The sequence below is a fragment of the Primulina huaijiensis genome, chromosome 16 (assembly GCF_012295235.1).
Source record: "Primulina huaijiensis isolate GDHJ02 chromosome 16, ASM1229523v2, whole genome shotgun sequence".
In the NCBI taxonomy this organism is placed as follows: domain Eukaryota; kingdom Viridiplantae; phylum Streptophyta; class Magnoliopsida; order Lamiales; family Gesneriaceae; genus Primulina; species Primulina huaijiensis.
In genome coordinates this window covers 16,197,472-16,215,499 of record NC_133321.1, presented here as the reverse complement: position 1 = coordinate 16,215,499, position 18,028 = coordinate 16,197,472, and the positions used below count along the sequence as shown (strand labels likewise).

General features: G+C 36.0%; 4 protein-coding genes across 6 annotated transcripts in view; 2 read left to right on the top strand and 2 right to left on the bottom strand.

The window, feature by feature from the left end:
• The first annotated feature begins 141 nt into the window (after positions 1-141).
• Positions 142-7,502, top strand: LOC140961704 (arginine--tRNA ligase, chloroplastic/mitochondrial-like). 2 transcript variants are annotated; one of them, XM_073420367.1, is made up of 18 exons: positions 142-366; positions 1,335-1,405; positions 1,558-1,697; positions 1,868-1,943; positions 2,027-2,128; positions 2,212-2,427; positions 3,211-3,291; positions 3,661-3,744; positions 3,932-4,036; positions 4,538-4,716; positions 5,028-5,112; positions 5,222-5,408; positions 5,522-5,591; positions 5,794-5,863; positions 6,118-6,207; positions 6,439-6,507; positions 6,804-6,902; positions 7,107-7,502. In XM_073420367.1, the coding sequence occupies exons 1-18, from the start codon at positions 279-281 to the stop codon at positions 7,215-7,217; spliced, it is 1,923 nt and encodes a 640-aa protein (XP_073276468.1). In that variant the 5' UTR covers positions 142-278; the 3' UTR covers positions 7,218-7,502. The 2 variants fall into 2 exon arrangements, with proteins under 2 accessions (XP_073276468.1, XP_073276469.1); XM_073420368.1 differs by having other exon boundaries at positions 173-366; positions 1,331-1,405.
• A 1,404-nt stretch (positions 7,503-8,906) lies between these two features.
• LOC140960894 (tubulin beta-6 chain-like) lies at positions 8,907-9,936 on the top strand. Its single transcript, XM_073419211.1, has one exon. It carries the CDS (start codon positions 9,058-9,060, stop codon positions 9,703-9,705), a length of 648 nt encoding a protein of 215 aa, XP_073275312.1. The 5' UTR covers positions 8,907-9,057; the 3' UTR covers positions 9,706-9,936.
• Positions 9,937-10,212: 276 nt separating this feature from the next.
• Positions 10,213-12,076, bottom strand: LOC140961761 (uncharacterized). Its single transcript, XM_073420445.1, has 4 exons — positions 11,511-12,076; positions 11,210-11,272; positions 10,937-11,011; positions 10,213-10,765 (listed from the first exon to the last, which is right to left on the bottom strand). Exons 1-4 carry the CDS (start codon positions 11,904-11,906, stop codon positions 10,352-10,354), a joined length of 948 nt encoding a protein of 315 aa, XP_073276546.1. The 5' UTR covers positions 11,907-12,076; the 3' UTR covers positions 10,213-10,351.
• Positions 12,077-13,033: 957 nt separating this feature from the next.
• LOC140960949 (uncharacterized) overlaps positions 13,034-18,028 on the bottom strand; it is a 9,002-nt gene continuing 4,007 nt past the window's right edge. For both annotated transcript variants that reach the window (XM_073419275.1, XM_073419276.1), the window contains one exon: positions 13,034-13,473. In XM_073419275.1, coding sequence (XP_073275376.1) covers positions 13,161-13,473 — 313 coding nt within the window. In that variant the 3' untranslated portion in view covers positions 13,034-13,160. The remainder of the gene's footprint in view (positions 13,474-18,028) is intronic.

Sequence of the window (18,028 nt, the reverse complement as noted above, 5' to 3'; positions counted from 1 at the left end):
ACGGGTTGAGGCGGGTTATAAGGGTCAGTGTTTGGGTTGCTTCGGGTTCGAGTTGGGTTTGGGCTGAAAGAAAAAAAAATTTCGCGTTTGACCCGAAACCCGACCCGATTGACGCCAGTCCCTCCAGAAACCCTAAACAAGACACGTTGGCGGCACGGCACGGTTTCTACTGTAATCCCAGACCCAAGGCACGCACTTACACCTTCACTGTGTGAAGTCAAGCAGCTAAATCTATACATACATATACATACACACTAGCATTACACGCCCTCAGTGTAATGAATTGCTCTCAATTAGGTTACCTTTTCTCCCCACTGCAGTTCAATCGCCTCTCTCTCTTTCCCTCCACTTCCATTTCCCCTGCCCGTAAGTTTCATTATCCTCTCTCTTTTACATTACATGCATGTGAGATATAATTCTCGATTATTGTTGATGCGGCGAGCTTAATTCGTCATCTGTTCTTCTCTTGTTGCAGTGTTTATTTGTTACTCGTGATTGTAATATTTTCAGTATAATCTTGTTTCCAGTCTTGTTGTACTTGTCGATATTAGGGACTGTTCCAATTTCCAAGTTAATATAAACAAATATACTTTTGTGTTCAGAAAAGTCCTATTTAATATGGATGTTTGATTTGGATTACAAAAGCACCAAGCTGCTCTGCTTTAGGTGCAAAACAGAGGCAAACACAAGATATGTGATTTAATCTTGAAAAGATTCCAAAACTGCTGTAATCAAGAAGCTACCTCTGCCTTTCCATTGAAAAACCAAAAAATAAAAGAAATGATTTTTTAACCATGCTAGGTTCCTAGCCAAACACAAAACTGCATCTACGAAGCTGAAAAATGCTCTTTAAGGGGGCCCTTTGTTATCGAGTGTATTTTAAGCTAAGAGCGAGTGTGTCCAAATTCACCTGCAATTGATTAAAATGGGTTCTGAACGGTTGTGATGCAATGGGATCATTGTTACTGTGACAGAGCGAGTGTGTCCAAATTCACCTGCAATTGATTAAAATGGGTTCTGAACGGTTGTGATGCAATGGGATCATTGTTACTGTTACAGAGTAAGTTTTGCAGGGAATGCAATTGTACAAGGCATGAAGACACATCTGTTTCGTAATAGTTGCTTAATTTCATGTTTTCTAAACACCTTTCCAAAATTCTGAATGGCACACGTGTCTCCCAAAAGAATCAAACCTTCGGTGACCTATCTATTAATTTATGTCGTGTGTTGATGCTACTTCATTAAGTTTCCGCAGTTTGTATGTTTTCATCCAAAATGCAACAACATGCTGGTGCTTTTTTGTAAGTTCTCGTGGTTCTCATGAAACTAGACAGGTATTATTAGAACTTCTCGAAAACTTTGCTGCTGCTCGGTGAAGGCACAGTCTCTATCAACTATGTCAAATGTGAGTTGTTGTAACCCATTTCTACGATGCTTCACATCTAAGGCAAACAAAACACATACTGATATTATAATTCCGATGTCAATGTTAGAAAATTGGTTACAACTTATGTGGTGAACTTTTTTGGTGTTTTGGGTGCATGCCCATTTGAGCAGGACCAGGAGATTGTGGGAAGTCTTAAACAAAAACTAGAGAAGATATTTGAAGAGTCATTGAGATTGACTGTCCCTGAGGAGGTGGACATAGATCCCTCTATTGCTATATGCCAAAAACCCGAGTTTGGTGATTATCAATGGTATGGTGCATTTCTTTTAAGGTTATAGTGTAGAACTATTGGAAAAGCAAGTTGGTCGCAACTTTCTTGTTTTATGATTCATTTTCTTCTTTGTATCTTGCATCAAATAACTTTATATGACCTATGATTTCTGTGTTAGTTAATTATTGAATCCTTTTTTGTTGTTACAGCAACAATGCCATGGGATTATGGTCAAAAGTTAAAGGCAAGGGTACTCAATTTAGAGGCCCACAACCAATTGGACAGGTACTGATGTTTTTATGCGCTTTTTCTTAAAGAAAGTGCTATTATAGAATTTAATGTTTGTAAAATTTATTTTTGCTTTATAGGCCATCAGGGAAAATCTTCCTGTGTCTGAGATTATAGATTCATGCACGATAGCTGGAGCTGGATTCATAAATGTTGTAGTGTCTCGGCAATACATAGCAAAAGTAATTAACATAGAGGACTTCTCTTTAAGCTAAACTTTCGCGTGTGTGAGTTTTTTAGTAAAGTATTACTAATTTTGGTGCAGAGCATTCAAAAGATGCTAGTCAATGGTATAGAAACATGGGCTCCTAAGCTTCAGGTGAAAAGAGCCGTGGTTGATTTCTCCTCACCTAACATAGCAAAAGAAATGCATGTCGGTCACTTACGATCAACAATCATTGGAGATACAATTTCTCGTATGCTGGAATTCTCAAATGTGGAGGTTCTAAGGAGAAACCATGTCGGCGACTGGGGCACACAGGTGGATATATTTATCAGCCTTAAAGGTGCTATGGTCTTATCTAGAAAAATGATTGATTTTCTTGTCATGAACACCTTTCTTATTAGCTAAGTTATTTGTGGAGTAGCTTTTGCTATTAATCAATCCTGTTTACTCGTGGATTAGCTATTGATATTTAAGTTTTTTCCCTTCCATTATTTATGAAGCATTTGAGAACAGAGGTTTCAACCCCTAACTGAACATGAATTCAATACACACCTCCAACTTCTTTGTAAGATTGATTGGATTGGATTGGATTGGATTGGCTTATTTACGTACTTCTCGTAAGTCCACGTATTTGTTTTAGTAATGTGTCATTAGCCTTGTAGCTCAGTTTAGGGTTTAAGTTGGTTCTTGTAAAGTTGTAATTCTCGGGGTTTTTTTTGGGGGTCTTTTTTTTGTCTACTAGTGAGGTGTTGGACTAATTTACCTCCCTTGTAATTTTTATTGCTTTCAATAATGGTTTCATTTAGCGATTTTTCTTAATATTAATTTGAATGGGTTTGGGTCTCAAATCTATTGTAGTCACCCGAACACGACAAATGAGATTATATGTTAAAAAATTATGGGTAGAGCGTGTCTTTTAGAAGGAAAATGTTTGGATTGCTATAGTTCTTCGTTCCTTTTTTCCATTTTCTCTTTTCTGGACAACTATGGAATTCATTTTATGGTTCAATAATTTGCTGATGCAAGTGAATGATTATTATGAAGATTCTTTTGTTATTTCTATTGTGAACCCTAAAGGTTGTGTGAAATGCTTTGCAGTTTGGTATGTTGATTGAGTACCTTTTTGAAAAGTTTCCAAGTGGAGAAGTTTCAAGCGATCAAGCCATTGGAGATCTGGAGGTGACAGAATGAATATGAATACTAACATCTTGTAGATTGTTGTATTCCTCACTTATTACACTAAACGACGTGGAGACTGAAAATGGTCTTTGTACATAACCAGGCTGATTGCATATGATCTGAGCAACCAGAAGCTTGTGGATGATTCATTCTCATTACATTTTATTGCATTTTATTAGCCTCGTACTATACTCTGGAATTTCTTTTTAGCATTAACTTTTTATTCTTTTAAAATTTCAGTTTTTGAAGAGTGAATATTGGCTACACTTATGTGCATGAGAACAAATCTAAATGCTTTATTTCTATAAAAGAATAATGGAGTTATGGTGAAAGGGTCCCATGAACAACTGAGTCTTTCTTCTTAATCAGGCATTCTACAAGGCCTCAAAGCAGAGATTTGATAATGATCCCGATTTCAAGGAGAGGGCACAAAGGGCGGTGGTCAGTCTCCAGGTGGTTTAGTTATAGCTTAAGGATTTGAGTTTGAGTTCTTGTAATTGTTTGGTTCTTCATGCTTCAAGCCTTGACAAGCAATTATGATCTGTTAATATTTTTTTGTCAAATCAAAGCATGTAGCCATGTGGTTACTGATCAGTGTTTTTGTTTTTGGTACCTGCTGCTATGACTGTACACGGTAAAGACTGGAGTGCAGAAGTATAGAGATGGGTGGGCTCACATTTGTGAAATTAGCCGAAGAGGATATGAGAAAGTTTATCAGCGGCTTGGAGTCCATTTGGAGGAAAAGGTACTGCACAACTATCTGAGTAAAGTTATTCATAATGGTTTATTTTAATTTTAGTGGAATGTGTGTGTTTTTTAATCTTATTTGGTTCTAGAAATATGTAATATGGGTGCATTTGTTCCTCGAGACCTCAACGGCACGACGCCATTTCATTTTTTGTTTGCTGCCTCTAACTCGTCTACTGAGAGTTGGAATTGCTCATTGTGTAGACCTTGTACTGGGGTAACAATTCCATTGAACGCTAGATTTATGATAACCTGATTCTGTATACGCATCAGAGTATTACCAAAATGCACTATGCAGTCTATGCAGTTGATGGGAAATCTTATGGTGTGGTGGCTAATACAAAATATTATTTTTTGTAATTTAATTATTAATATTTATGACATAGTAATTGGCCTGGTAGGTGATTGATTATATTTATGTGATGCTATTAAAGTTAATTAATTTATTTGTTTTTTGGTTGAACTATAGCATCTGCTAAATTTATGTCCGTTTCACCAGGGTGAAAGTTTTTACAATCCATATATTCCACGGGCTTTAGAGTTGTTGAGTGAGAAGGGATTGATTCAGGAAAGTGAAGGTGCTCGTGTTATTTTTATTGAAGGAAAAGCTATACCGCTTATTGTTGTGAAAAGGGATGGTGGCTTCAACTATGCTTCAACTGATCTTGCTGCTTTGTGGTGAGCTTTGAATTTTGTGTACATGGATTTATCTTGTATTCGAGGCAGTTCTCTGTGTTCTTTCCTTTTTTTAACTGTTTGATTATCTTGTTTCAACCATTTTTTTTCCTGTTTTGAAACATTTCTTAGATACTTTTCTGATTATTTTTACCACTACTATGCATATTTGTATCGATGGTGTCTACTAAAAACTAATTTTGGTTAACTAAATTTTAGTATTTAATATTTACTTGGGAGTTCGAAACTTGTACTCGATGTTTGTACTGACTTCTGCCAATGCAAAGTGTGAAATGGTTTCTTTTTCTTTATAGGTATCGACTGAATGAAGAAAAGGCTGATTGGATTATCTATGTAACTGATGTTGGCCAACGTGAGCACTTTGAAATGTTCTTCACAGTAAGTTTGAACATTTTTCTTCTTGTAGGCATTTTGTCTATATTATTGGCGCACTGTTCGACTTCCTATATTGGAGAAGGCTACAGAGCTTTATGGACTGTTCTTTCAGGCAGCTAGACGGGCTGGTTGGCTTCCAGCTGATGTCAATAGTTATCCTAGAGCTAGTCACGTAGGGTTTGGGCTTGTTTTAGGAGAGGATGGAAAACGATTCCGTACTCGAAGTACTGAAACTGTCAAACTAGTTGATTTACTCGATGAAGCCAAAAGTAAATGCAAAGCTACCTTAACTGAAAGAGGTTTGTTGCCATGTGCAATTCTTGCATTGTTTCTCTCAATTTGCTTTGCTGAATTGTTTATCTTTTGTTACTTGTACCACTAGATTAATCTTTTGAAATCTGAACCTGGGCAGGTAAGGCGAAAGAGTGGACTGAAGTTGAACTTGATGAAATTGCTGAAGCGGTTGGATATGGGGCTATTAAGTGAGTGTCCTTCATTTTGAGTTTATGAAGAGTCCCGAGAAATTTGCAATTTATCTCTATGATAAACATCTTTAGTTCATCACAAAGAATTGATCCATATACGGATCACTTGTATGTTTGGTTTAGAGGAAGCGCTTTGTAATTTTCCCTAGATTTTACTTCTGGAATCATTAAGTAATGGTTTTTGCTGTATATTAAACAGATATGCTGACCTGAAGAATAACAGGACGACTAATTATACATTTAGTTTTGATCAAATGCTCAATGACAAGGTATGCCCATTGGATTCTATGAGTTACATACTAAATTGTGATGTATTAGTTTATTCTGGGCAATATAACTATAGCAAAATTTACTTTTCGCCTCTAATGAAATGCTGTTCTTTGCTGCATCAAATCAATAAAACTGCCCTTCCTCTTATTGCCTCCACCTGATTGGCCTTTTTCTTTGTTCTGGTACATTAATTAGATTTCTTATCAGCTATCCTTTTTTTTTATTGCTTATTGCTTTGTTCCTTTTTGGGCAGGGGAATACTGCTGTGTATTTGCTGTATGCACATGCTCGAATCTGTTCAATTATCAGAAAATCGGGTAAAGACATGGAAGAGTTGAAAAAGGTGGGATGACTTCCTTTATAAGGTTCTTCTGATCTGAATATGGTGATATACATTCTAGTGTTTCTGTGATACGTTCTAATTGCTTTTATTCTCTGCTTATCTTATATAAAAGGAAACTCAAATATCAGAGTCGAAATTAACATACACTATTGAGGAACATATTTTGCGCTTGACCAAATTCAAAGTTAACTCATGATTCACAGCAATCGTTCTTGTTTACTTTTGCAACAGAAAGACCCGATAGACTTAGCTCATCCCGATGAACGCAGGTTGGGACTTCATTTGCTACAGTTTGCGGAGGTAACTAACTATTTTGGCCATGGATATTCCTTCTTGGATGCACTCATTATCGATTGAATTAGATCGAGTTTATGTTGAATTGAGAGAATGTAATATACACCGTAGACTTCATTGAAATAAGTGTCAGTCCCACATGAAATACACATGATACTGATACATCCTTCAGTTTAGGCGGTACAAGAAGTATTTAACTTGATGTGAATTGTGATGTAAACTAGATCCTGATTATAGAGATAACTACTCTGACATCATCATATTTCCGTTTGATCTTACTACACTTTTGCAATTCTTTACAGCATGTTGAAGAGTCATGCACTAATCTTTTACCCAATGTGCTGTGTGAATATCTGTACAATTTATCCGAACACTTCACAAAATTCTACACCAACTGCCAGGTATGACGTTCATTCATTTTGCAGCAAGAAAAATGCTGGTAATTGATCCAGAGCTGGGTGTTCTCATATCCAAATGGCCATGCCATGCTATCAATGGCTATGACATGGCATGATCCCAACCATTTGGTGTTCAAATGCCTATCTGTTGACATATATGGATCGTGAGACCATTTGTGTTTAAACATGATTTTACTAAACTTGTAGGTTGTTGGCTCGCCAGAGGAGACAAGTAGACTGTTGCTATGTGAGGCGACGGCAATGGTCATGAGAAAATGTTTTCATGTGCTTGGAATCACTCCAGTGTACAAAATTTGAGCCATATTTTTTTTAAAAAAAATTCTTGAGATATTTATCTGCCATTGAACGGGCATATCAAGTCAGATTATTTGATACAAGACATTTCATATTAAATTGTAGGCTTTACAATTTCCGTTACCTTAATCACAAATTATAAGCCATTTGTGAGTTTTTTCGGATACATTGTTACCTTGTGTTGATAGTTTCAGCAAAAGCAATATTGAATTATCTTACATAGAAATTATCTGATGGATCTATTGTATGTTTGCACGATACACGGTTGTAACTAAGTCATGTGGTCTACTTAATATGTGGTACAACTATTTGGTCCTCTTTATTTGTGGTATTATTACTTTAATGAGCGGGTATTTTATGAGATTGATCGATATGATCTTTAACTGCAGTGAAAAATAATTTTTTTATGGATCAAGTCTGGTGTGATATTCATTTCAAAAATTGATTTGTAATGTCTTTTAATTATGATAAATTAAGACTTGTGGATATTTTTTAATGAAAAATCATATGTTACATAGATTTGGATAATGATTTATACAAAAATGAATAAATATTAATCGGAAAAATAACTTTAAGATCTATAGCTCATATGAACTTATATTTATTTTTTGCTAGTAATTGTTGGGTGCATGTGTTGTATATAAAATTTATTTAATATATGCTGAATCTAAACAACACAAATTCTACGGTTTGTGATAAATGTAGTAAATTTTATCCCATTAATTTAGTTTATATTTCTATTCAGTAATATACTTCAAAAAATATCAAATAAAATCCAATAGTCTTGCTAAGATTGTTTGCATAAGATTATATTTTTTTATAAAAGTGATTAAATTTATTAATTATAAAAAATTGAGAAAATTCAGAAATGAGCAGTTTTTGAAAACGAATCTGACAAACTAAGAAACATTTTTAAGCCAAAAGCTGAGAATTTTTTATTTTTCATTTTTTTTTGAAATCCTATTCTAAGTAGAGAGAGGACTCGAACTTGAATGGAGAAACAAGATGAGACCAATGGAGCTGAATCTCGTTCTCCAAAAGCTGAGAATCTTTTATTGTAATTTCGGGTGCTCTTTTGGAGTTTTTTTTAATATATAAAATCAAGACATTTGTGATCGTTGAATTGGGTGAAAATTCGATTTTCATGAGCTAATTATTGATTGTTCGACTTTATTACATTGTTTTGCATGGTAATGGTAGAGTCTGTCGGGAACATTCTTCTGTGCAAAATTATGCTTGCGGCTCACAGAGTGTCTGCCTTCTTGAATTGAGATATATGCGTATAACCATATTTATTGTTAATGGGACTTGGGAACTCCATACCAGATGCAAATTACAAATATTAATTTTTATAATTTTTTTCCTATTATATTTGATTTTAGTATGTTTCATTGCTTCCAATTATATTGGGACACTTACTGTACTGTTGAAGTTTAACACATTGCATTTTGTGCGCGTTAGCATGACATTGCTCTTTGCCTGAGGATCTCACGTGTTTGCCTCTTCTATAATATAGTTAGCACGTGTTTAATCACTATGCAATTCTTCCAATAAAAACAAGGGGAAGAAGAATTCCCCACAGTCGTTAAATTAACATTGGTTTCACATGGTCAGGGTTCCAGGTTTGCCATTCACTGGGAGGCGGCACGGGATCTGGCATGGGTACCCTCTTGATTTAAAAAGTAAATCCCAACCAACTGTCACCTTTTCTTCAAAGAATCTTCTGTATCAAACAAACTCTTTCTCTGAAGACTGCAAGTTATTGAATCATTTTTTTCCCCAGAAAAAAACAATTTATTTTCTTTTGCCAGTTGGAGACTTGAACCACTTGATCTCTGCAACTATGAGTGGAGTAACCTGTTGTTTAAGGTTCCCTGGTCAGCTCAATTCCGATCTCAGAAAACTCGCAGTGAACTTGATACCTTTCCCCCGACTTCATTTCTTCATGGTGGGATTCGCCCCACTCACTTCTCGTGGATCCCAGCAATACATCTCTCTCACCGTTCCCGAGCTAACTCAACAAATGTGGGATGCCAAGAACATGATGTGTGCTGCTGATCCTCGTCATGGTCGCTATCTGACCGCCTCTGCCATGTTCCGTGGGAAAATGAGCACCAAAGAGGTGGATGAACAGATGCTTAATGTGCAGAACAAGAACTCATCATACTTTGTTGAGTGGATCCCAAATAATGTGAAATCTAGTGTGTGTGACATCCCACCTCGAGGTCTGAAAATGGCATCCACTTTCATTGGAAATTCGACATCAATTCAAGAAATGTTTAGGAGAGTGAGTGAACAATTCACGGCCATGTTCCGTCGAAAGGCTTTCTTGCACTGGTACACTGGGGAAGGCATGGATGAAATGGAGTTCACTGAAGCTGAGAGTAATATGAATGATCTGGTGGCTGAGTACCAGCAATATCAAGATGCTACTGCAGATGACGATGAAGAGTATGAACACGAGGGTGGTGAAGAGGTTTACGAAGGTTAATATGGTAGTATTCTCATTACTTTCTGCGCTCTCAAATCTTCTACTACACAATTGTGTTTCATTTCATATATTTAGACGATGATATGTGGACTAAATTATTTTAAGACACATTATCATTCATCTATACACATGAGATAGAAGATGAAATATTATTGGAAATAGGAGATTTGAGATCGCATTCTCTTTTTGTTTCTTCCACTTATTCGTGTGACATTTTCTTTGTTATGTACTGTGTTTAGTATGAATATTATCTGTTAATGTGTTTTAAATGCATTTGTTTGGTAAATGTAATATTTCCCCCAGTATGATCAGTGTATTCTGCTTGGAGATTAATTATGGGCCAAACCAGGAGATCCCTCCCTCTGTTAAAAGTTAAATGAAACTCTACGTAACATATAGGCTCAGACTCATGCCTCAGTTGACAAAACATGAAATGTGGCAAAAAAAGATTTTTGGGGTAAATGTTATTTTGAAAACCAATTGCTTTTAAAAAAAACCAATAACCAATAGAAGAATGCAAATATCGAATTAATTATCATTTAAAAGTTCTCTACTCTTAATATACAAACTTCCATCGTTTGTTTAATGGCAAAAATAAAAGAACGTATAAGTCAAGTCTAAGTTTTTTAAAAAAGAGTAATTAATATCATGTTCTTGGTATTTTTATACCACAAGCGCTCCTCATGGACTTAATCTTCATTATTCCCTTCCTCATCCTCCTTGCTTCAGCATATTTGGCCTGATTATCAGCTATCTTTTGATTCTCATCCAACGGCTGAGTTGAGTCCACCCCAAAAGCCTCTTCAGTAGTTAGGTTCAGATCAGGAATTCCAGATGGTCCCATACGGTTGACCGACTCAAGCCCATTATTAGGTGGGTACACTTGGGTTCTAATGGGCCCAAATGGAGGATAAAGTTTATGAGCCGTCTGATCAGCAACGAACGGCTGTCGATGAGGCAACATGATAGTTTCATCATGCTGGATAAAATCCATTCCAAGATTCAGAAATCTGCCCATGTACCTTTGAGGCTCTTCTTTTCTTTGGCGAGTTTCAAGTGCCTGTAAAGAATATAAATACGGTAACCAAATAAACCAAAATAATAGCAAAAAGATCCATCTCATATATAACAATACTAATTATTATTAAATGATTTGTCACATCATAATTCGCAATCGAATAATGTGAATTTCTTATTGCTAAAAAAATTCATGAAAGTGATGGGTTTATACCTCTTGTTTCATGGCTTTTAAGTCTGAATTTTCGGCCTTCAACTTGTTGTATTGTTTCCTCACATTTTCCACCTTCTATTTGATTGGAAAAACATGAGGAAAGAAAAAACAGAGTACATTAAACAAGAGACAAAACTACGAATAGAATAGTGAAAGACACGTAGAAAAGGGATAAGATAATGTGGGGAAATTGAAGAAAAGTCAATATTGTTCGAATAAACAGAGGTTTATTTATATTTTTGTATAAAAGAGTCCTATTTTTGACAGACTCACCAATCTGAGTAAATCTCCATACTTGGTTAATTCTTCAATCTCATCGTTGAACTCCGCCCTCGACTGCAAAATCAATGGTCAACTAATGTACATGAAACAAATAGAAAAAAATTACAGTGACAGAGAAGGGATTAATAAGCCTGAAATTAAGGGACGACGAGAAATTTGCAAGAAAAAAAACCTCATTATATATAAAAAAGTAAAAGGTAACGTATTTTAAACATAATTAAGGAAATTTATTGAAAAATTGAAAATAACAGAAACCGGGGGAAGAAAAAGGGGAAGAGAGACAATTACGCACCCTTTTCTTTGAATTCTTCTTCAAAGAACGCTTGAACTTTCCATCAGACCCACTAGGCGAGAAAGAGAGCGGCGTGGCGGGACTGAAAGTGGCTGTGGCGGTGGCGGCGGTGGATGCCTCCTCCTCGTCAACCAGTGGTCTTCTGACTTCATCAATATCTTCTTCTGCAATCTGAACCGAGAGTGGTGACTCACACGGAGCCGCATCCAGGCAAGATCTCCTCTTTCTGAAACCCCAGGTGAATATCGGGAGCGGGATTAGATTTTCAAGCTCCAGCAGAATCTGAGAGACGAGCAATTCTTCCTGTGTAGCGGTAGCAAACAGAGAGCTATCACTCGTTGTTTCGAACCGTTTCATCTTCATATCGCCCGCTTCTCTTTCTTCCGCCGAATTCATAACTTGCAATGGAATTGAAAAGGAAAAAAAGTGGTATAAAGTATAATCCACGGATTTTCTTTGGAGAGAAAAAAAGTTGCTTGGAGAGGAGAGGGCGAAGCTTAAGAAGGAAAATCCAGGGAAGAAAAAAGAGAGGAGGAGTTGGGAGATGCCACGTGTCCCTTTTTGTAGGTATCATGGCTTCTCCTAGGGTTAGCACTTTTGAGACGGCGCGTGATACAAATCTAGTCTACCAATTATATTCGCTCAGAATTAACTGGAAAAANTAAAAATATTAAAAGAATCTTTTTAATACAATGATTCGCGAATTATTTTCAATCTAGTAGACCAAAAGAATGACACGACTGACGTCCGGGGTTTAGTTAGCCTCCTTTTGACGTTATTATTATTATTATTATTATTACTTTGTTCGAATATATTGTGTTATTATTTTTTTATCTATAATAAATAAATTTCGTAATAACATAATAATTTATAAATCATGTTAGTCACTAAAACAAGTTCATCTGAAAAGATATGGACAAATAAAATCATTTTTTTAATAACTTATCAAACAATCACATACTATATCAATTTAAAGACTAAAAAAACCCATCGATCGAAAATTCAGGCTACCTAACTTAATTTGTACGGGGAGCCAAACTTGCCTTTAGAATCTTCCGCCTCACGGTATTGTATCAGATATTTACATAATTTATGGATTACGAATCTATACAAATTTTAAAGATCTTTACACGCGGATAGAATCTAAATTTGTTATTTTTTTGTCAGGAGATTAATTCCATAATAATCTTAAAATGGTCAGACTGCCCACATCAATATAACATGTAAATATAAGCTTATGAAATATTAAATAATTTAAAATGCATGATTTTTATTTTTTTGAATCGGGATGTATATATAATAATTGGATCATAAACACGAGATCCCGTCTTAAACTTGAAATTTTATCACCAGATAAATGCAATAAATTTTGACTCCTTGCTACTTGGATTAAATACTAGCATACAAGATATCTAAGCTTCACTGATATCAATAGTTAGCCATTAGACCGTTGAGATAAGAATTTTGTACCAAAATCCTTTCAACGTACTTCAATTGTATCACAACACACCAAAATTCGGATATGAGGAACAAACAAGATGCTATTACTGCAGATTCCCCGCTAGTTGATTAGTTTGATAAGGCGATAGTAAAATTAGAGCATTTTAGTCAAGAAACAAGGAAGATCAAGATAAATAATCGAAGTTTGTTCTAAGATGCTCTCCGTCTCTTTTCCTTTTTAACACCTACCTCAAAATCGTCACCTGTATCATCTTCCGAAGAGCTGTCCTTGCTCTCGCGTTTCTTTGACTGCTTCATTACAACTTTGGAACTAGACGTCTTTTTCTTCTGTACTGAAACGGGGGATCCGGCTGATTTCTTCACAACCGTAACGGATTCTGCTTTCTTCTTGACCACAACAGTTTTTGTTGGGGTACCAAGCTTTTGTTGCTGTGCCCGTTTCTGTTTTTTCTCGGAAACCTTCTTTGCCTCCTCCTTTGGAAGTAAACCAGACTCCATCATCCTGGAATTATATCAGCAAATGTTTTTTGATGGGATACTTTATCCAATCTTGTTCGCAGCGACTTTTTGTAAATAGTAATGTCGAAGGTAGTCTGTATACATATAAAATTTAAGCTCTAGTGATTTAAACTAGACTACCACACATGTATTGTCACGCCCCGAAATCGAGACGTGTCATCGGCGTTGTTTAACAATTTAAAACCGTATAACAACAAGCCACGTAGTACATCAAATAGCCAAAAGCCAGTCTATTACATAAATCAATAATCGTCTTTACAATGCGATTAAAACGAAATGCGGAAGCGTATAACACGATAATATAACTAAGAGACAATGATAAGACTGGTCTTGAATTGGATTGACTTCATCACCATCCCCAAAAGTATTCTTGTTCTTTATCTTCGATTTGTTTCTCGTTCTTATCTGGAGGTGGGAATGTAAGGGGTGAGTACTTGGGAAATACTCAGTAAATGGGGGCCGATCGGGCATAACGAATATCAAGGTTATAATTATACGAATACATTATTATAATCTCAATCTTAAGCATGTTGAATCGAATATGAACAAGATACAAACATAGCACTGAAAATCATCTCCTTTTTCATGGTTTACTGATCAGTCCCCTATATGTTACTCCTCTAAGGGGCGAGGCCAAAAGAACGGTTATTATAACCCACCGCATCAGGGCCTTAAACAAAACATATCAAATATCGGAATTTCCTTGCCATTTCTAATTCGAATCATTACAGTGCATTTCAAAGATTTCAAACATGCTTTCAAATATTATAACGAATATCAATCAACAAATTGTTCAAAGATTTTCATAACAAATAGGAACGAATATATCATGCCGATCGAATTTCAAGAAACATACTTAATTTATTTTTTGAGCAAATGTGGACATACTTACGAAGAACAAGTATGTCGATATATATATCAAGTAGTACACTCATGAAATGCAAGTGTACGTAAAAGTATAACAAAAACCCACTTACAAAGAAATATATATAGCAAAAGCCCACTTACATAATTATTATCTTCAAAGATTGAGGGAAGAACAACTGAAAATTCGCACACGAAAGTTGCTGGATTGCCTCAAAATGGACAAGAACTCGGCTGTTGCAGATGCTTCGAAAATAGTTGCTGCAAGGCTTCAAAAATAGTTGTTGGTGGTGTCATTTCTCCTCCCTTTTGGCCACTATTTATAGGCTCATGGAGGGGAGGTGAAGAGGCTATCATTCAAGGCCATTACCACCATGTTTATGGCTTCCTTAAAGGCCTTAAACACAATTAAAATTGTTGTTATGACTCTTCAAATTCCTCTTTGAATTCATGGCTTGAATGGGTTTTAATTCATGGCTTGAATGTGTTTTAATTCATGGCTTTGTGTAGCTTGGCTTTGTGTATCTAATTTTTTTTGGGTCTTCACATCCTTCCCACCTTATGAGGAGTTTCGTCCTCGAAACTTGGATATACCCGATCTTCGAAGAGATAAGGATATTATTCTTGCATCTTTTCTTCCAACTCCCAAGTAGCTTTTTTTCTGTGTGATTGGACCATTGTACTTTGATATAAGGAATACTCATTCGTCTCAATACTAGGTTTTGGTATCCACAATTTTAATGGGAACTTCTTCATTTCTTAATTATTCGTTCAAGTTCTCTTCGATTAGTAGCGGTCCTTCTTCATGAACACGGCTTGGATCAGAGACATATTTTCTTAGTTGTGAAACATTGAAGACATTATGATTCCTCGCCATATTGGGCGGTAGGGCTAGTCTGTATGCTAGTGATCCAACATATCTAGGATTTAATTTCCTAGCCTTACGAAATCGGACTACTCCTTCATCGGGGAAACTTTCAGATAAGCTTTTTCACTCACTACAAATTCTAATGGTCTTCTTTTTAAATCAGCCCAACTCTATTGTCTATCATGTGCCGTTTTAAGTTGTTCTTTGATAACAAATACTTTGTTCACGGTATCTTTGATAAGTTCGGGTGACATGATCGTTCTTTCCACGAATTCATTCCAATAGAGTGGTGATCGATATTTCTTCCCATACAAAGCCTCGTATGGAGCCATACCAATGCTGTTGTGGTAAATTTTATTGTACGCGAATTTAATTAATGGAAGATAATTACCACTAAAGTCTAGAGCACAAGCTCTCAGCATATCTTCCAAGGTTCGAATTGTTTTCTCTGTTTGGACATCAGTTTGAGGATGATCAGCCGTACTTAGAGTGACTTTTGATCCTATAGCTTCTTGAATGCTCTTCCAAAATCGGGATACAAATCTCGGATCTATATCATATAAGATATTGACTGGAACTCCATGTAATCTTACTATGTTGTTCATGTACAAGGTGGCTAGTTTATCTAGGTTGTAGTTCATTCGCACCGATAAAAAGTGTGCAGAAACGATCGATAATAACCCAGATCCCATCATGGTTTTGTCTTGACTTTGGTAATCCTACCACAAAGTCTATGGAAATGTGTTCCCACTTCCATGTTGGGATCTCTAGTGTTTGTAGGAGTCCTCCGGGTCATTGCTGTTCGGCTTTGACCTGTTGACAGATTTGGTATTTAGCGACAAAGTTGGCTACATCTTTCTTCATTCCATTCACCAGTAATTCTTTTTCAAGTCTCGGTACATTTTGGTGCTTCCAGGATGAATTGAGAATTTTGATTTATGTGCCTCAAACATTACTTCTAGTCGAATCTCATCGAGGTCTGGTACACACAAACGTCCTTTCATCCACAGGACGTCTTTCTCATTAGCTCTAAATTCTTGAGCTTTTCCTTCTTGAATTTGCTCCTTAATCCTTGTTATAGAAGGATAGTGATTTTGTTTCAGCTTGATGGTTTCTTGAAGGCATGGTTGAGCAGAAATAAATTTACTCTCCCTATGCTTCTTCGGCTTAAAGCATCAGCTACTTTGTTGGCTTTACCCGGATGGTAGTTGATTGTCATGTCATAATCTTTCAAGAGTTCAATCCACCGTCTCTGCCTCATGTTTAATTCTTTTTGAGTGAACAAGTATGTGAGGCTTTGGTGATCGGTGAATATCTCGCATTTAGCACCATATAGATAGTGTCTCCATATTTTTAGTGCAAATACGATGGTTGCTAACTCAAGATCATGAGTGTGGTAATTTTGCTCATAAGGTTTTAATTACCTTGATGCATATGCAATTACCTGACCTTCATGAATGATAACGCATCACAATCCTCTTTTGCTGCATCATTGTAAATTGTGAAATTCATGCCTTATTCGGGAAGTACTAATAATGGCGTAGAAGCGAGTTTCTTTTTCAGGATCTAAAACTCTTTTCACATTCTTCACTCTAATTTAATTTAGAGTTCTTCTGAGTGAGCTTGGTGAGCGGAAGAAAATCCTTCAACACATTTTGTTAATAGCCAACAAATCCCAGAAAGCTTCGAATTTCTATTCCAGTTTTTGGTCAAGGCCAATCCATGATTGTCTCTACGTTTTTATGGCCCACTGATATGCCTATTCAAGATATTATATGACCTAGGAATGTGACACTTTTTAGTAAAAATTCATATTTCTTAAATTTACAATATAGTTATTTTTCTCTTAGCATTTGCAGAGTAAGACGAAGATCTTCTTCGCAGTCTTCCTCACTTGTTGAATATGCAAGAATATCATCAATACTACCACAAACTTGTCGAGGAATTTATTGAACACTCTGTTCATGAGTTCTATGAGTGTTGTTGGAGCATTGGTCATGACAAAATGAATTATTATGAACTCATAGTGTTCATACCCTTTTCTTTTTAAGGCTATTTTAGGAATATTCTCTGCCTTGACCTTCAATTGTGGTAGTCCGAACTTAGGTAGAGTTTTGGAAAGATCTTAGCTCCTTTTAACTGATTGAAAAGTCATCTATTTTGGAAAGATGACATTTGTTCTTGATCTTATTGAGTTTTTTTTGTAGATCACTATCTTGTACCTTCTCCATTCTTCTGTACTAATAAGATTGAATATCCCCAAAGAGAGGCACTTGGTCTGATTTGTTTTTGTCTAACAAAGCTTGGAATCGATCTTTTAGCTCCTTGATTTCAACTGAAGCCATTCGCTAGGGTTCCTCAGAATTTAGTGTAGTACGAGCTATCAAGTTACTTTCGAATTCTACTTCACAGTCTGAGATAATTCAAAGTAACGCTTCCGGAGCTCTCGTACCATAGGAATATTTTATACATTGTGCTCAATTCCTTCTTTTGCTTCTCTCATTATTGCTAGTTAGACTTCCTAGCCATACTTCATGGCTTTCTAGGTCTGAGAAGCAATAAGGAATGATTTTTGTTTTTTATCCTTGCCATGAAATACTATTTATTTTTGGATTGGAGTTTGGCATTCTTACCCCGACAATCTATCATTGCGTGATTCTTGTCCAACCAAGCAATTCCCATAGTACACTGAATAAAATCGGCACTGAATATGCGTATCCATACTTTATTATCACGATTAATGTCTCAAAAATTAAAACCAATATAGAATCTTAGAACATAACTCCTTATCAGCCTATTGACTTAA

Coding starts and splice junctions, on each gene's coding strand:
- LOC140961761 (XM_073420445.1), bottom strand. CDS start 11,906: ATGAATTCGGCGGAAGAAAGAGAAGCGGGCGATATGAAGATGAAACGG. Junction 11,012..11,209: donor ATGGAGATTTACTCAGATTG/GTGAGTCTGTCA, acceptor CCAATCAAATAG/AAGGTGGAAAATGTGAGGAA. Junction 10,766..10,936: donor TAAAAGCCATGAAACAAGAG/GTATAAACCCAT, acceptor TATTCTTTACAG/GCACTTGAAACTCGCCAAAG.
- LOC140961704 (XM_073420367.1), top strand. CDS start 279: ATGAATTGCTCTCAATTAGGTTACCTTTTCTCCCCACTGCAGTTCAAT. Junction 5,409..5,521: donor AGCTACCTTAACTGAAAGAG/GTTTGTTGCCAT, acceptor GAACCTGGGCAG/GTAAGGCGAAAGAGTGGACT. Junction 6,208..6,438: donor ACATGGAAGAGTTGAAAAAG/GTGGGATGACTT, acceptor CTTTTGCAACAG/AAAGACCCGATAGACTTAGC.
- LOC140960894 (XM_073419211.1), top strand. CDS start 9,058: ATGAGTGGAGTAACCTGTTGTTTAAGGTTCCCTGGTCAGCTCAATTCC.